Below are 19,419 nucleotides of genomic sequence, written 5' to 3'. Positions count from 1 at the left end.
AGCTTCAGTCTCCGTAAATAGTTACAACATTTTGGTCTCAGCCTACCAATCAGTTTATATTGAGATCAATCCAGGGTGTATGATGTTTGATCTTGGAATTAACTTAGGAAAATTAGGATTTTTGTTTGTATGCATAGAAATTACTAATGACAGTAGAACTTTCTCATAATCATTCCAGCAAGAACTGTAACACTTCAAAGACTTCACAAAATTAAAAGTTTCCAAATAAAAGAAGCAAGTATATGAAACATAAAAAGTAATCAACTTCATTTGCTTTCTATTCTTCCACAATCCAGCAAATCTAAAATATTAATGCACCTCTTGACTGGTTTTGTAGTGAGTCTTGAGGCCAGTACAGCAGAATTGATTAATGAGTTAGGAATGTTCAGGCCAGGCAATGAGAACAAAAGGTCCACAACAAAAACAAAGTCCTTTTGGTTTAGGAAGCAATTATCTATTATAAGCACAAATTTGTTGTTCAGTGATGCCACTAGGGCACTTGCCCCTTCCAAATCTGGTGGTGGCTCATACGCATGCTGCCTGGTCATCTCAGTGCAAATTAAAATTGACCGTGATCTAGCAAAATCTGTATGGGAAAACAGGGCAATTTTCAATGATTGGCACCACTGATCTTGAGCACCTACTGTTCTGAAATTATGTTGTTATTGTACTGTATTCTGCTTTCCACTCAATTTTTTAAAATCTTGTTTCCATTTTATACATGAGCAGAGGATATATTCGATTTTTGATCAGAGCAGGAGCTTTGAGTAAATCAAGCAGAACAGGCAAAAATATCTCAGCATTCACACTCTAAAGATCAAGTATTTGCTACTGCTGCACACATACCATATTTCTTTTCTCTGCATGCAACTCTATCCTTTAAATGAATAGTTTTCTTCAACAAAAATACCCACAGCACTGATGAGTTTATAACTTTTATTATTCTAGTTGAAAAACACAAGTATAATATTTTATTGGGCCAACTGAGCTATATTGATAGTGAGATGTAAAAGTTAAAAGCAATTACTCCTGGGTAAGTGTTATGGAAATTTGAAGCTGGCAATTTCATTGATTTGTAAAAACGGTAAATTGAGGAGGTGGGGGGGAAACATATGCATGCCCATAGGGGAAATTTCCATGATATAAAGGCTGCCCCTGTAGTTGCTGCTTTCAACTTTTTTTTAAGACTCTGCAGTGCAGCAATAAAATATACAGTACATCTTGCCATCACGGTAGGATTGCCAACTAACAGGTAGAGGCCAGAGGTCTCCTGCTATTACAAATGATCTGCAGAAACCAGAATGAATGGTCTTATGATATGTAGAGACTGTTATCAGACAAAATATTTATTAATTAAGAATAATACATTATAATGGAGTCTTGAGCAATAGGTGCAATTATTATTACATTCTCTGCAGGTGCACATTATTTATCATGACTGAACCTCCAGATTGGGAATGGAGATTTCCTACTATTGTATCTGATCTCCAGGCAACAGAGCCCAGTTCACCTTGAGAAAACAGCTGCTTAGGAAGGTGGGCTTTATGGCATCATAAATTCCCTCCCTCCCCAAACCCCACCTTCCTCTGGCTCCAACCCCCAAATCTCCAGGTGTTTTCCAACCTGGAGCTGGCAAACCTAGCCATCAACCACAGGCAAACTTGAACCATGGACTGTTTTGAATCCCTCCGTATGTATCCACTGCATCAGGGTACATGTATTTATGGCCACTCATTTGTGGTGAATGTTAGTGTGGCTGTCTCAGAAAACATTCCCTAAGCCTTCTCCATCCAAGTATGGGACACACAGAAGATCCGATGAGCTAGTTTCAAATGACAGAGGTATAGCTGAGTATCAACAGTTAAAATTGACACACTCATCAACAATTTATAAGTACATCATTTTAGACATTTCAATTTGAAATGCATTGTCTGACTACGAATTTATCCTGAATATTTTGCTAAATTAAATAGCATTAAAACTTTTCCCATACTACCATTACAATTCTTTTCAAGTATTAAAGATTTGTTTGAGATGTTCAGTGTACATAACCTTAAATCTTAAACGTCATTAAACATAAAAACTTGTAAATAGCACACCTTTTGTAAAAGGACACTTCTTGACAAAAACTGTAAATGATTAACAAGATACAGAAAGTTGATTAGGCTCCAAGTGGACCACTGTTGCTTAGAGTCCTCCTCTACTATACAGTATCTTTGTCTGGCTATCAAATGAAGTGGTTTCTGGATGACAGATGTCTCTCCCTTTATAGTGAACACTGTTAATGGCATTTATAAAGTTGCATTGGTGCACTTCAGCTTTCATTTTATATGAGTGCAAAAAGAACAGAATGAGAAATCATCAGGCCCACAGAATATTTATAGATAAATTCTAAAATAGTTGCCATAATCTAAAAATGATACTTTGATAAACATCTGAAAGAACACTTATAAAATTGTGCCCATTGAGGAGGATTTCTGCTCAACCCAGTATGACAAAAGACATCACTCCAACTGCTGCCACTTGTGCTTTGCCAAGTAATATTTAAAAAGCAAATATTAGGAAAGGTAAATGGACTTTTATTCATGGCAGCTATCTTTCTTCAGGGCCCAACTTTTGTTTCCATCACCTGCCCCAGAAATTCCCAGTTCACTAGCTTTTGATGTTGTTCCGGTTTTTATAGAAGAGTGATCTGTGGGAATGATAAGCTGTTCTTGCTCCCCCGGCCCCCACAAACTGATGCTATAGATGTGCATCCATTATTAAAATAAAAGTTAAAGCTAACAGCAGCAAACCACGCAAGACGTGTGTGATGTGGCCATTATAGTCCTAAACATGAATGCAAAGTCAAACTTCCCCCTTCTGTCAAGAACTCACGATTTATTTTCCTCTGACCACCCTTGCTTGCCGAGTTGTACCCCATTTAATGAAGACAGCTGATTATAGATTCCCATCAATATAGCCACACACAATGTTCATGTTAAACCAGATTTTGAGGGTATGATATTAAAAATATATCCTTTTCAATTTTATATGATTTTTCTAGTAGTGCTACTACTAACTTGTACATTCCTCAACAGACGTCATGTACTGTTCCATTTGTGATGGTACTTCTATGTTTTTACACTATTTAAAAAATTTTGGCTGCCTAATGATAGGAAGGCCTCTCCCTGATGTTTGAAGCAGTGTCCAAGAGAATTTTTCCCTCATAGCAATGCTATAGCCCTCCCCCTCCCCTGCACACCATTATGCAGGGACAAAACAGAGAACTGCTGATGCTATAGCTGTATCAGAAATAATGTGATTAGAGCACCAAAGAAGTCATTTTTGAAAAAAATATTGACTGTCTGTCCTGCTCTACAAGCCACTCCTTGTTCAAATTACATTAGCCCAGTAATACAGAAGCAGATGTTTGGACTGCTGCGTTTTCCTCCCACAGATCCAGCACAGAGTCACCATATCTTTCAGTCTAGATGATGATAACATGGCTCACAATCTCCAAGGGGCTGCTGGCCCTCTAACTTATCAGGAAAGTTCCCAATGGGCTACTGCCACCCTGGAGGACTGATGACAGCTAGGATCAAACTGTTTCACAGTAGTGTTGGCAGCCCTGCAGTGGCCACTCAGCAGCAATGACAGATCAAGCCAACAACTGTCATCATCACTGGCTGTTTGGATTTGAGCGGAGTGGTCCCCGCAGGTCAGCCAGTGTTGCATGGGGGTGGGGACTGTCCTTGGTTTGGCTTGCTCCCAAGTCATTCCAGTTCCCCAATCTGCCTGTGTATTCACCATACAGTGGCAGGATCCCGATGTAGGGTAGTGTTACTACATTTTCCTGTGCACATTTCACAGTGTGAGAGGAAGAAATTAAACAAACGTGGCCTAGAATCACAGGCAACATGCACTTATTTAATTTCTATTATGCTGCTTATAAAGACTTAAAGCTTTTGTTGGGCGGAAAACCAGGTCGCAACCGTATATGAAAACAGATTGATACAATTCAATTTCCTGAATAGACGTCAGCATCCACTTATGCATTTATTTTTATTTCTTTAACCTCCTCATCCTGGGTGTTTAAAGTTGGGAATGACATTTCAGTTAAAATATAATGCACTTTTTATGTGAGGAATTAATATTTCATTAAAGAGAAAAAAATCCCCATACTTCATTTTAAAATCTCCTTTCTTTTAATTATCTTGAGAATACAAGATCAAGCATATATAAATGCAATCTTTGTTTCCTTGCCACAAATCTTTGTAGATAAGAGGCAAAATACCCACATTTAAAAGCAAAATCTTCATTTCAATTAACGCTTTAATCATGAGTTTTCTTTTCAAAGCAGCTACACAGTTCTGCATGGGAAAAGCAGTAAACGCTCTATCCTAAACTATAGAGAAGCCTTTTGGTCCATCAGCAAGAAAGATGATATTTAAATTCTCTCCCCTAAGGCAAGTTTCCTCCTTCCCTGAAGATTTATGTCCTTGGATTTGGCATGCCTTCACAACTTGATGTATGTCAGATCAACAAAGGCTGAACTTCATCCCCAAACTAAGCCAAAGAGAGAGGGAGAGCACGAGCAAGTGAGCATCAGAAGCAGTCATCAGAAAAAACTGTCTGACTCCCAAGAACCACAGAACAAGCCCCTAGTTCTGTGTGTAATATGCATCTGCAGCTTCTAAAATGCATAGCTTGTTCCACGTTACTTTAAAAACTAACTTGTTGCTATAAGAGTTTTCAGAGGCCAGAGAGTGCTCATACAACATTTGTATAACATGTCCATATTTTACCATTTGTAGATACGTCAGGGAGATGTAAGAAGGTTATTAGTTTGCACATTTTTGCACATTCTTCAGGGTTTGCCTCCTCACCCAGATTTCCATTTGAATTGGGAACAGACACATCTTTATTCTAATCCATGCATGTAAATACAAAATACTTGTGCCTTCCTGCTATCGTTGTATATTATGTTCTCCTATCCACAATTCTTGCTGAATATATTTAAGTGACACCTATTCTGCTTAATTACAATCAAGACAAAATAAATTATAGCATCATAGGTGCAAGAAATGCTGGGACACGTAATTGTTCTTGGTACCTGGGATGGTTGTTTGAGATGCCTAGGAGGAACAGAGGCGATGAAGAGAAGTCTCCTGCAAGAACTTCTCTTCCCCCCATAGTAAGGTCTGGGGCAAAGAGTTACTATTTTTGTGATTATTTTGGGAAAATAACTCATATTAGCTGAGCCCATTTCAAATCAAGCTGAGGGGAGTTTACCATCATTAACCCAATATACATGTTTTTCTACTTCAGTATCCACCCAGCAACATATGTAGAAAGTTCCCTCCCTCCAAACAACCCTCTACAGTTCCTCCCATTTCAGCTGGGACATTAGAGAAAGAGATATTGTTTGATGGAAGCAATGGTGGTGTAAATTGTCCTCTTGTACTATTAGCAGATATAGAACTTTCCTCTATGATTGCTGTTCACCTTAGATGCATTCATGATTGGGAGGTAACAATGGGAATGGATCTCCTCACATTATGGCCGTTTCTGCACAGTCAATTACAGTGTTATGCCATCGATGTTATTGGCAACACTGCAGCAATGGAGCATTCACATGGGCAGGCCCTCCACAGACAGCCCCTAAGCGCGTGGCTGAACCGGTGTAGCTTCACGATTGCGCCTGGGGTGCTATTTCTTTCCCCAGGATACACGTCGCAGGCATTTGGTGCCAGGATTGGCCAGTGTGGGCTGCCATTGTGGGGGGCGGACTCTTCGGCACCGATTCCTGGCGGGTGCTTCGCACGATGCTGACTGCGGAGTGCTGTTGTTGAAAAGAAATGCTCAGTGAGCAACTTTCGAAGAAACTGTTGTGGGCCCACTGGAGCGTTGCTGCATCTGCAGAGTGGTTTCTGCAGCAATGGCCGTGTGAACTCCCCGCCTACAATGCTGTTTTTACAGTCCTTTTACTGGGTTTTTTGGCCCGTGTGGAAGTGGCCTATGTCTGAGGATCTGCATCTTGTCCAAGGTCTTTGCTACATAGCTTCAGCAAGGAAGAGGAGACATCTCAACAGTTAAGTGTTCATGTGCAAAAAATGAGGTTTTTTTCTGGCAACTGAACCAGTTCCCAAGCAACATGTTTGTTATGAGATGCAGACCCAATTGCCTGGTTTCTTGTGTCCACTAAATATTCTAAGGCACAGGTGTCAAACTCGCAGCCCTCCAGATGTTATGGACTACAGTTCCCACCATTCCCTGCCAGCATGATGCTGGCAGGGGATGATGGGAACTGTAGCCCATAAAATCTGGAGGGCTGCGAGTTTGACACCTATGTTAAGGCACTTTCCATGAGAGAAAATCTATTATTCCAAGCATTTTGGCTGAAGTCCCAGTTCAGATGTAGAGTTCTGTCACCCTGCAGGATTCTCAAGGTTCGAAAATAGATGCAGCATTGGTCTCCTGTCAAGTTCATAACTAGACAATCTAATTGCTACCAGAATACATTGATCAATATATAGTGAAGTAAAGAACCTAAGCAGTTTCAAAACACACAAAACAATACACATTAAAAATATTGAAGTTGTTGAAAACATATCATTTTATATTGAAAAGGTACAGGTCAGACATCTGAAATCAAAGAAGAGTTAGCATACTAATATATAATTAGTCAAGAGAAAAATGAACAATATTCAGTTGCTATTTATTTATTTACATTTCTATCCCGCCCTAAATCCAAAGGTCTAAGGATGGGCTACAATATAAAACGTAAAAATCACTTTAAAACAATTTTAAACTATAACAATAAAATCTGTTTAAAATTAATAAAAGCCTATTAAAATTAATTAACCCCTATTAGAATTCATGAAATTACCAAACGATTGAAACCATCTCTTCAGCCAAAGGCCAGGGAAAAAGGGGTATCTTTACAGATTTTCTAAACACATATAGAGAAGATGCTTGACATTCCTCAGAGGGCAGATCATTCCACAATATTGGAGCCACCACTGAAAAAGCCCTATCTTGGGTCTCTACCTTTATTACCACTGAAGGTGGTGGTACCACTACAAGGTCTTCATCTGCTGATAATAGAGCACGGGCAGATCAATATAGGAGAAGACATTCCCTTAGATACCTGGGGCCCAAGCTGCACAGGGCTTTGTAAATCAATGATAACACCTAGAATTGGACTGGGTAGCAAATTGGCAGCCAGTGCAGTTCTTCTAAGACCAGTGTGACGTGCATTCAGCCAGCAATACCTGTTAGTAGTTTTGCTGTTGTATTCCTGTACTAGCTGCAGCTTCCAAACCATCTTCAAAGGCAGTCCCATGTACTGTGCATTGCAATAGTTCAGTCTGGAGGTTACCAGAGCGTGAACTACTCTACCAGATTGTCTCTGTCCAGAAGATGCTGTAGCTAGTGAACTGTCGGGAGCTAGGAATAGGTACTCCTGGCCACAGCCTCCATCTGAGCTGTAAGTGTCATAGCAGAGTACAGAACCCCCAAATTTTTTACCTGTCCCTTCCAGGGCAATAAACCCCATTAAGTACAGGATGGCTCCCCAGTTCACAGACTTGAGATGCACTGAGACACAGCACCTCTGTCTTGTCTGGATTCAGCCTCAATTCATTGGCTGTCATCCAGCCCATTACTACCTCCAAGCATCTGTCAAAAATGTTGACCACCTCTCCTGATTCAGATGGTATGGAGAGATAGAGCTGAGTGTCATCAGTATATGAGTGGGGAGATAGAGCTGAGAGATATGATGGAGAGATAGAGCTGAATGTCATCAGCACACATTACTCCAAATCTCCTAACAACCTTCCGCAGCAGCTGCATATAGATGTTAAAAAGCATGGGAAACACTGGCGTAATGCCCATTGGGCAAGGTGGGCAGCTGCCCAGGGCATCACCTTGTGGGGGGCATCAAAATGCTGGGTTCGTTTTTGGATATTTTAGTGGTTTTCCATTTTTGGCCTGCAGGGGGCGCAGTTTTTAGGCTAGCAGCACCAAATTTTCAGCGTATCACCAGGAGACTGTCCTTATGCTACCCCCCAAGTTTGGTGAGGTTTGGTTCAAGGAGTCCAAAGTTATGGACTCCCAAAGGGGGTGCCCCTATCCCCCATTGTTTCCAATAGGAGCTAATAGGAGATGGGGGCTACAGTTTTGAGGGTCCATAACTTTGGCCCCCCTGAACCAAACTGCACCAAACTTGGGGGGTATCATCAGGGCAGTCTCCTGATGAGACCCTGAAAGTTTTGAGACTGTGCCTTCAGAAATGTCCCCCCCCCCAGCCTGCAAACCCCATGGACAGCAATGCAGAAAACTCAATGCAGAACAAAGATTCTTGGGCAAATTTTGGGATGTTCTTGCAAGGAGGGCATTCTTGGATGTATCAGCACCAAAATTTCAGGGTATCATCTGGAGACTGTCATGATGGCACCCCCAAGGTTTGGTGCAGTTTGGTTCATGGGGTCCAAAGTTATGGACCCTCAAAAGGGTAGCCCCCATCTCCTTAGCAAAGAATGTTGGATGGGGTACCACCTTTGAGGGTCCATAACTTTGGACCCCCTAAACCAAACTGCACCAAACTTTGGGGGTCCCATCAGGACAGTTTCCAGATGATACCCTGACATTTTGGTGCTGATATGTCTAAAAATGCACCCCCTGCAGGCACCAATGTGCTGGTGCAAAAAAAATTGGTTGTGGTGGAGTGGCCGCCCATGGGGGGGAGGGGGGCATCCAACTCAGGTTTTGCCCAGGGCTACAGTTTGCTCAAGGCTGCCTCGTTACGCCCCTGATGGGAAACAAAATTCAACTCTGAGGGACCCCACAAGAGAATACCTGTGATGTTGAGCAAGAGTCTCCCATGACTACTTTTCTGGTGCCAGCCTTGAAGATAGGAGCGGAACCATTGCAAAGCTGTGCACTCAACTCCAAAGCTGCACACCCTTCCCAGGATGAAAGAAATCCATCTTTCATTAACATAAGTATTTGATAAAATACATATGCTTTTGTTATATGTTTCGCATGATGATTTCAAAGAACGCTGAAATGCATTTAGGTATTAATATTGCTTTTGCATATGTTAAATTGAAGTTCTAAAGTCTCCAGTGTTCATATGAAGACTCTAATTCTGTACTCTGCAGAAATATTACTACCTAAGACCATTTTAAAAATAAACATACTCTGTGATACCTATGAAGTTTAAATTGTTATTTCAACTGAATTTATTGTTGGAAATTAGGCACTATTAAAAGTGAGCCTTCTATAATTTAAAATAATTCATTAACCTCTGGAGCTACTAATGTGGGATACATGCTGCTTTTATAGTTAAGAGTAATTGCTAAGTATAGCATGCTGTGCTAAATTAAATACCATGTTTGCAAAATGTGCAGTCCTGCCATCTGGTCACCAGAAACATTTGGCTATCACTTTGCAAACAAATACTTTGCATTAAAATGTAGTTAATATTAACATTCAGCAAAAAAAGGAGAGTAAATATATACAGGAAAATAGCAGCAAAGGAGCAACAGGTAGCCAATCTACCCAAAACAATACAATACTGCTGTATATATAATTGCAAGGTATATATTATAGTATTAAATTATTAGTATTTATTATTAGTATTTATTATTAGTATTTATTAGTATTATTAGTATTATTAGTATTAAATTATTAGTATATAGTATTAAATTATTAGTATTAAAAGAGTGCATACATGTACTCGTTCATAAATGTGATTAACAACTTACTATATATATACAGATATGTGACTAAAGCTGTAAACAAAGTTGTGAATAAAGTTATCTTGAAATCAACTCTGCAAGGTCGTTGTATCCTTTTTTATCCATACAAGAGTCACATCCCATGTCCTTCTTTGATAGTTCAGGTATAGGAGTCCTTTGATTAGAAATCAGTTGTAACTATCGATGTAACTTTTAGATACATATAAACATTTATGAAGGCAAAACTTTCATATCCTCAAAGTTATGCCTGTATTCACAAAGTATCCTAAACCCTCCCCAAAGGACTGTTTATGAATGAATCGGAGAAACGCAGGCCGGCCACAGACTTTATGAATCAACGACCTGCTAGAGAGCATAATGATTTTATCAATGGGTATTCACAGCAGTCCTCAAGGGGCTCTAATCACCGACAAAAAATACCATACTTACCCTGTTTCCCCGAAAATAAGACATCCCCTGAAAATAAGACGTAGTAGAGGTTTTGCTGAAGTGCTAAATATAAAGCATCCCCCAAAAGTAAGACATAGCAAAGCTTTTGTTTGGAAGCATGCCCGTCGAACAGAACACCAGAGCATGAAGCTGTGGAGCAGAAAAACAAGACATCCCCTGAAAATAAGACATAGCGCATCTTTGGGAGCAAAAATTAATATAAGACACTGTCTTATTTTGGGGGAAATACGGTATAAATCAACTTCTTGTATCCAGCGATGATTTGCCAGTAGTAGTAAGTTGTAGGAAATCGAGTAATCGGATATGATCGGGAGACTGCAGCCAAGAAATCAGAAGGAGATTAAGACTGGGAAGGGCACCCATAAAGGAGCTAGAAAAAAATCCTAAAGGCGTGTCATTGGCAACCATGATCAAGTTATTCATGCCCTAGTACTCTGTATTCCTTTACATTATGTATGGATGTGAAAGCTGAACAATGAAGAAAGCTGACAAGAATAAAGTAGATTTATTTGAAACGTGGGGTTGGAAGACAGTGTTACAGAGACTGTGGACCAAAAGAATTCCCAAATAAATGAGTCCTAGATCAAATCAAGCCTGAGCTGTCTCTGGAAGCCAAAATGACTAAACCAAAGCTATTATACTTCGATCACATCATGAGAAGACAAGAGTCACTGGAGAAGACAATAATGCTAGGAAAAGTTGAATGCAGCAGCAAAAGACGAAGAGCCAATGTGAAATAGACTGACTCTATACAGGAAGCCATAGCTCTCAATTTGCAAGACCTGAGCCAGGGGCGTACCACCCAGGGGGACATGGGGGATCAAATGTCCCCAGGCTGCAACCCTTTTAGTCATGTGCGGGGGGGGGGGGAACACCCCCATGCCCCTCCTTCTTCCCCCCAGGTCCATACACTGGCTTCAAGACAAGTGGTGCAAAAAAAGTTATTTGATCATGGTGGGGGAGGGCAGCCGCTCATATGGGGGGATTCAGATTTGGCACCAGGCTACATTTTCCCTCAATACGCCTCTGACCCGAGCAAGGTCGTTTACAACAGTACACTGATTCATAGATCATCACTTGACGGCACTTAACAAACACATAGATCTTTGATATTTTAATTAACTCACCTCTCCTCCAGTGCAGGGAAAGTGACTGGAGTATCTAGAAGTGCAAATTGCTCCTTTCTTGGTTACATCGTCCTCCAGCCCAAACATTGCTGAGCAGTTAGTAGTAAAGTATTTGTAAGGTTTCCATGTTTTCCCAAAATCCTGAGACCTCTCCAAGACCATGGCTGCTGGTCTTGGTGATTTGAATACCATGATTAAATGAGTGAAATAAAATTCAGCTTCCAAGTTCAGTTGGATCTTCTCCTGGTGTACCCCCTGTGCTGACTGCCACCATGTGTGTGGCAATCTGAAAGAAGAGTCAACCATGGCAGAGGGAGGGTGAGCCAGATGGGCATGCATTGAGTTGCATTTGTTGTACTTGGGCAATTTACATATCAAGTCTGTGTTCTCACTGTAGGAACAGTAAAACTCTGTGGCATTTCCTCCACATTTTGTATTTGTCCACAATTTACGTCCATGCCCTAAATTTCCCATTCGAGGATTGCATGCTGTCTCGCAGCGGGACCCAACTCCAACAATACTGCTCAGTCCTAAATAAGGAAAACATTTTAACAATTAAAATAAAGTTAACATAAATTATCTTCCATAAACTAATATCCAGCTGCAGTATTCAATCCCTAATGAAAATTTGGACTTTGCAGCATCTTCCAAATGAGAAAGCAAGTTAAATGTTGACTTGATCACAATAAAGAAAGGAGCTGCATTTTAAACAAATCAGTAGCTGGTGTCAACTAGGCTGCCTTCACCTGTTCTGTATTGTTCCATTGTAAATATGCAATACTGAAAAGCAAAACGTAGTCCCGTTAATTCCTCCTCTCTCATCTGACAATGACCCTTCCTGTTCGCAAGTGTAATGAAAGCTTACAATACTGAAAGGTCTTCTCATTCCATGCTGCTTCTCCCTCAATATCCAGCATTTGTACAGTGCTTTCAAGTGTTCAACAACACTGTGAGGAAGGTGCGTAGCATTATCCCCACATTGAAGATGGATTATGGAGGCCACCTATTGAGTTCATGGAAGAGTCAATACTAAATCAACAGCTCAGTCTCTTAGCCATAATACAATGAGTTCTTCATTGTTTTTTTTAATGTGATGCCCCGGTTTAGGATGGAAGCTAAAAAGTTTTTAAAAATGGAGATGATATAAAAAAAGATTTTTTTCCTATTATATTAGGCATTTGTATATGCTTTTGCAATGAAGACCATAGAATACCCCATACAGTTGATATTAAAATGTAAGGACACCAGAGCAAATATTTTGTTCTGTTGTAATACTACATATTACTAGAAAGCTACTCAAAAAATTTTTATAACGCAAGCTATCTATGAATACAATTTGTATTCCTGGCAGTGATAAGATACAAGATGACAAATCACCTACGAAGCCTTGCTGGTGTAAATGCACCTCACACAGTGCTGGTCCTAGGAAATGTGGATTTCAAACTAAGTTATTTACTCATCAGATTGTTTAGAATTAAATATCATGTTGAAGATTCACAAGAACATAAGAAAAACCACTGGACCAGAAAGTGGTCCATCCAGGACAGCAATCTGATTCACACAGTGGCTAAACAGTTGGCCGGGAAGGAAAAAAAAAAAGGCGTAGAGGCTGAGGCCCTCCCTTGCTTCTGCCTCCCAGTGCTGGTATTCATAGGTTTGCTACCTTTAGATATGGAAGCTAAGAGAAGGTGTTTTTTGCATTTGCTTGATTAAGCCAGACCCAGCTGGTTGCTAATATTCAAAATCCACCACTCCACAAAAGCACAGTGGTCAAAGAGTTGGTGATTTGGGTAACCCAAATTGTCAAATATGCCCGAATCTGAATCAATTTGCGCATATTCAGGTCACATGCAGCCCGAATACAGCCCCAAATATGAGCCAATCCAAATGGAAAGAATTCAGATCAACTTTTATTGTATTCGGATTTTGGCTGGCATTTTGGCGAGTCTCTCTCTTTCCAGTCTTTCTCTCTGTTTCTCCCAAGCACTTCTGTCCCTTTTGGGCCATGCCAAAGGAGCAGAAGCACTTGGGAGAAAGAGAGAGAGAGATTGGAAAGGCAGAGAACGCCAAGGCTTTCCCCTCCACAAGCGAGGCTTGGCGATTCTCTGTCTTTCCAATCTCTCTCTCTCTCTCTCTCTCTCCCTCCCTCCCTCCCTCCCAAGTGCTTCTGCCTCTTCTGGGCCATGCCAAACGAGCAGAAGCCCTTGGGAGAAGGAGAGAGGGAGATTGGAAAGGCAGAGAAACACCAAGGCACCCCCTCCACAAGTGAGGCTTGGCGATTCTCTGTCTTTCCAATCTCTCTCTCTTCCTCTGAAGTGCTTCTGCCCCTTCTGGGCCATGCTGAAGGGACAGAAGTTCTTGGGAGAAACAGAGAGGAAGGCTCGCAAAGGAGAGAAAGGGTGGGGAGTGGATTCTTTAGTTTGGTCTTTTCCCTTCTTTAAACATTGTTTAAAGGGAGTTCAAGCTGCTTGAACTCCCTTCAAACAATGTTTAAAGAAGGGAAGGGTGGTACCATCAGGAGAATCTCCTAAAGATACCTGAAATTTTGGTACCGCTAACTTTAAAAATGTGCCCCTTACAGGTTGAAAAAGGAAAAAAAGCTTTAAAAATACAAAAAATAGATGGACCCGAAAATACTCTGATATCCGAATAAATTTGGGCATATCGAATATGAATTCAGCTGATTCGGCTTCATCTGAATATTTTCTATTCAGATAAATCTGTATCTAAATTTTACCACATATATATTAAGTAATGCTCAACCCTAGTTAAAATTTCAGGCTAGAAGCTGGGAGATACAGATTCAAATCTCCATTTGGCCCGCCTACCTTACAGGATTGTTGTGGAGTAGAGAACAGGCTAAGCCACTTTGGGTACCCATTCTGGGGAAAGACAGGGTAAGTAAAGTAAGATAGGGGGACAGATAAAAAGTTGGTTAGAAGGTTGGTAGGAAGCAGGGAAAGATGGTATATAGGTGTTTCCAGGAGCAGGGAAAAAAGAAATGATGTGGAGAAAATGTTACAGGGGAGAATGAGATGCCATCCCACAAGTCCTTGTGGATTTCCCAACACACAACTGGGCAGGCTGGTGGCTGGCACTGTGCAACTGGACCAAAGTTTTCCCAGGTTGAAGCTGCCAGGGGGAGGGAAGGAAAGCTGTGGGTGGGGGGACAGATAAAGGTAGGTTGGCTGGTAGGTGGGAAAGAGATAAGAAAGGAGGAAAAGGAAAGAGCCTCTGGGGGCTTTCAGGGAAAGGAAAGAGGAAATAGTGTGTTGGTGGGGAAAACAACCTTCTTTGCTAGTCCTTGAGGGTCCCCAACTTGCATTCCCAAATTCTCAAGTGGCTGCATAAGATGAAAATGGCAGCTTGTGTACTGCATGGTTCATTAAGTTTTTATGAACAAGCATGGTGCCTTAACGTTTATATACAAAGATGCATGTATTTGAAGAGGAGTAGAGGAGTTTGGATTTGTATCCCACTTTTCTGTCCTATAAGGAGACTCAAGATGGCATACAAACTCCTTTCCCTTCCTCTCCCCACAATAGACACCTTGTGAGGTAGGTGGGGCTGAGAGAGTTCCAAAGAACTGTGACTAGCCCAAGGTCACCTAGCAGGAATGTAGGAGTGCGGAAACACATCTGGTTCACCAGATAAGCCTCTGCCACTCAGGTGGAGGAGTGGGGAATCAAACCTGGTTCTCCAGATTAGAATCCATCTGCTCTTAACCACTACATCACACTGGTGGGGGGGTGGGGAGAGTGAATAAATGCCTTTGCCACAGCGATAAAAAGTGGGAATAATTGCTCCTCATTTTCCCCATGGCACTTCCATAGAAGTGCAGGCAGTGGTGATTTCTCTACAACTCTACTTGGTCCTGAAATCACTATCTAATTTCCCACGCTGCCCCCTTTTCTGTAGAACCACATTGCAATGCTAAAGAGCATCTCAGCCATTTACAAGGTAAATGAGATGCCATCCCACAAGGTAAATGAGATGCCATCTCCCAGGTAAATGAGATGCCATCCCACAAAGTAAATGAGATGCCATCCCACATGCTGCCTCTCACCAACCTGCAAGAGTTTAGTTCTGCCTCCTCCACATAACAGACATTGAGGAAGCATCCATGCACCCACTTGGCCACAGATTCCTCTTTCAGCCAGACTGAAATAAGGGTATTTTAAAAACTGGTTTCTGTGGGAAACCTCAGGAACACTAAATCCGTGCTCAGATGATATCATGTGGATTTCTAACTTTAATGCGGAAGGGTGGGGGGCGGCTTCCTGCTTTCCATGGGAGGAATAATCTCTATGTGGAATCTGCAAAAATCATAGTGCTTCAGAGATTTTGCACAACTACAAAAGATGCATCCATTCCTTGGTGGTTTCCCATCTAACAACTGACCAGGGCTGACCCTGCGTAGGTTCTGTGATCTAACAAGATCAGGCTAGCCTGGGCTATCTAGGTCAGGGTGCTCAAATACATAGAGTACACTTATTCCAACCAAAATAAACAAACACAAATGTAAAGAACACATAACACCTTTTAGCCCTTTTCAAAACACTATATAAACATTAACTAATCTGAACAGATCTTTTCAGAAGGATCATTATCATGTGTTTTATTAGGGATGCATGCCGTGTATTGGCTTTAATTTATATGCTGGCTGCTCTGTTAAGAATCTTCAACTGCATTATGCAACATCGCCAAGTTACCTGCTAAATAAACAGGTGAATGTTTACTGCAACTGCTTCCTCTAGTATGTTTTAGAGAAAAAAATTTAAAACAAAAATCTGGGTCACACATATGAAACATTTAATTGTTATTTATATTTCATAAGCAAGACATTTCTGAGTATTTTGTGAGTTTGACTATTTACTACATGGTGTGTGATTTGAGACAGCTTTTAACTGAGTGTTCCAGCATTTGTTCTGAAACCAAATATCTAATCTTTACAGTGGGGAAAGTTTGAAAATGTGTACTACAATTCTACTACTTAAGCCTGATCATCATGTTTTAGAATTCCAAAGATCAACATTTTTCTCAGAGGATTCTGCCTTATGTGCCCCAGCTGGCGGAGAGAAAGTAGAAGGGTCTTTTCTAACTTGATTCCAGGACTTTGGAATATCTTCATCACAGAGGCTTGTCTGGTGCCAAATTTAAAAGCTTTTAAATAGCTGGTGAATATATTTTTTGTTTGTTTTGTTTACTGAAGCTTTAATGATTGCCTTACACAGCTCTTCTCTGGATTCTTCTGTGCCCTTGGCCTATCTGATTGCTTGTTTTATTGTTGTTATTTTATTGTCCATAATACTGGTTTATGAGTCTATGTACTTCAGCCTGTTGATTATTGCCATTTATTGTTGTAGCATTTTATACTATCAGCCACAAGAACATTAAAGGCCTTTAAAGAACATTAAAGGCATTTTCCATTCTGAGAAAGGTATTCTTCCTTTCCATCTTTCCTTCTCCCTCTTCCTTTCATTTAACATTTACGGTTAAATGCACATCAGCTCCCAGCCTATACTGTACATGCCACAGAACAAAAATTTGTAGTAACGGACAAGAGTGCACAAGGTAGAGCATGACTCACCTCTAAAACATTCAGGGGTAAATCATAAGCTTCCTGTTGAAGCACTTTTCAGCCAAAATATATCTGTCTTTTAATGTTTCATGAACAATGTTATAAATTCCATCAGAGGCATTCATTTTAGGGTAATAATGAAGTTTGTTCTAAAAGGTTTGAAGTTTGAAAATATTCCAATTATAAACATTAATCATTTGTATAACCTAGGATTCATACTTAATAATCTGCAAAGCATTTTGAAATGTCACTATGAAAGCCCCTAATAAACCAGTTAATGAACATCATCTCTCTGTCTTGGATTTTCTTACTTTACATTAGGGAGTGTGTTCTTTTTTCCGAAGGGCAATGGTGCACACAGGGTGTCAGTCCAGTCCAGGTGCTTATCTCCTTATAGATCTGTAGACTATTTTACATGGATAATACAATGGTAACAGTCAAGATCTGATTGTTCTGTTTTTTTTTATCTTGCATACAATTTTTCTCTTGCTGATTGATTGGTATACTGCATGTTCCAAAGTGCTGTTGCTTTGTTAGATGCTTTAAGTCCAAGGGGATAAGGTGGACAAATATTTTTTAATAAACAAGCAAATGCATACATGTCAGATTCAAGGGGGGGCAGTAATGACCCTTGGCCACTGTTTTTAAATGATCTATATAATTAGCTCTTTAAAAGAAAGTCCCAGTAATCAATCCCATTTATCTATTTTAATTAGGGTACTAAATATTATTTGTTTTTATCAAGTCCCTCTCTTAGACTGAATGAAATACCAGATGTGTGCTCATTGTACCAGTGGAAGAATTACAAAGGCACAATTCACAGGTGCCCATTTCTCTTTCCTCCTTGAGTCTCAATGTAAAAAGCAGGCAATAAATTAATTAATAAATGATCGATGCCGCTACATTTTGGGTCTCAAGAACTGTGCTAAGCCATGAGCCAAAAAGGCTTCCGCGTGAGTATGTTGCGCGGGCCTGCAGCTTAGGGGGAGAAGAGCATCTTCCTCTCTCATCCTTCTCCCCGGTTTCCAAGTATTAGAAAGTTACCCAGGAGCCCGAACTTGAGCGAATGCTGATTTTTATTTTTCACCTATTTCATTGACATCCTGCCTTTTTCTTCAGTGGCGACCTAAGCAGCTCCTCTATTTTGTTCGGGCGACAACCCTGTCAGGTAGGCTCGTTCTATGGTCGCCTCATTTAGAGTTTCCATTGGCGTGGCAGAAGCGCTCCTTTGCCAGGCAACCATCGGCGCTTCCTTCCCGACTGGCATCCCCGCCCGGTTCAAAGTGGCTCTGCCGCCGCCGCCGCCCCCACCCCCACCCCTCCCGGGAGAGAAAGATGCCTGCGGAGAAGCAGAGGCAGGAGGACGCGCGCCCAACCCACCTGCAGTCGCGGTGCAGCAGCCCAGTAGCCACACCAGGAGCAGCCGGCGCGGGCTCCCCATGGCGGAGCTCCCTGGCAAAGGGCATGGAGCCCTGGCGCTGGCAGCCTCCTGCTTAAGGACGGCGGGGAGCCGCTCGTGCCACCAGCCCTCGCGGTGCGGCCGCCGGAGGACCCGCGCAGCCGAGCCCCGAGGCGGGCATCTCCGCCGCCGCTGCTTGCAGTTAGTTGCAGGCAAGGCGCCCTCGCTGCCTCCCTCCTCCAGCACCGGCCAGGTGCATCGGGAAGAGGCGCCAACCCCGCTCCCACGCCGCTCCCGTCTGGTCTCCTGGTCCCCGGTGACAGTCCTGAGGAGGGAGTGGCGGCGGCGGCGGCGGCTCGCAGTGCTGCACCAGCAGCAGCAGCAGGAGGAGGAACCGCCGGGCTGCTCCCCACCCCCCCCCCAGGGAGAAAGAGGCGGCGGCGAAGTTGGAGCGCCTTTCATTTCTTCTCCCCCCGGTCCCGCCCAGCGCCACCCTCCTCTCCCTCAGCGTGAACCCGCCTCCTGCCCTCGGGGAGGACGAGGGCGGCCGGGGGGGGGGGGGGCGAAACGGGAGGAGGTTCGCCCCGCAGCAGCAACCTGCCGCCTGCTGAGCCGCGCCCGCCCCTCACTTCACAGCATTCCTCAAAACCACGGCCTGATTCCCGCTGTCACTTCGCGGCACGCGAAGGTGCTTCAGCCTGACAGGCGGACCCAGCAAAGGGGAGGAAGGATTGCCTGCCCCCACTCCCCTTTCTCTTTCGCCCTGCTTCCTGCCACAACACCGCCTCTCCCTCTGGTAGGGGCCTGTCACCAGGAAGGCATCTTCTCTACAGGAACCTGTGTCCCAAACCTCTGCTCTTGCCTGAGATGGCCTCCCTCTCCCTTTTTAGATGTCTCCCAGATTCTGTCCCCCACTTCCTTGTACAACAATAATCCCAGCTGCATTATCTTCTCACCCATGGCTCTGTCCACCTATTTTTGCATTCCAGTCCTCACTCTAAGCATCTCTGATCCCTTTTCACAGCTTCTTCAGGCATGACTTGTTCTTTCTCTCCCTAGTTCACTCCAAGTGTTGTTACAGAAATATCTGGCAGTTATGTATATCTGGCAAACAGT

The 19,419-nt window shown here is 42.3% G+C and overlaps 1 protein-coding gene across 2 annotated transcripts in view; it reads right to left on the bottom strand.

The window, feature by feature from the left end:
• The window catches only part of NTN4 (netrin 4), a 59,659-nt gene extending 40,945 nt beyond the window's left edge, over positions 1-18,714 (bottom strand). The window contains exons 1-2 of one of the 2 annotated variants that reach the window (XM_048500609.1): positions 18,285-18,714; positions 11,324-11,853 (exon numbers count right to left, since the gene is read on the bottom strand). In XM_048500609.1, the coding sequence (XP_048356566.1) occupies positions 11,324-11,853; positions 18,285-18,345 (591 nt within the window). In that variant the 5' untranslated portion in view covers positions 18,346-18,714. Of the gene's footprint in view, positions 1-11,323; positions 11,854-17,991; positions 18,109-18,284 lie in introns of those variants that run through there. The other variant, XM_048500610.1, reaches the window with a different exon arrangement.
• Positions 18,715-19,419: the final 705 nt, after the last annotated feature.

Source organism: Sphaerodactylus townsendi, linkage group LG06 (genome assembly GCF_021028975.2).
Source record: "Sphaerodactylus townsendi isolate TG3544 linkage group LG06, MPM_Stown_v2.3, whole genome shotgun sequence".
NCBI lineage: Eukaryota > Metazoa > Chordata > Lepidosauria > Squamata > Sphaerodactylidae > Sphaerodactylus > Sphaerodactylus townsendi.
This window is presented reverse-complemented; position numbering and strand designations above follow the sequence as displayed.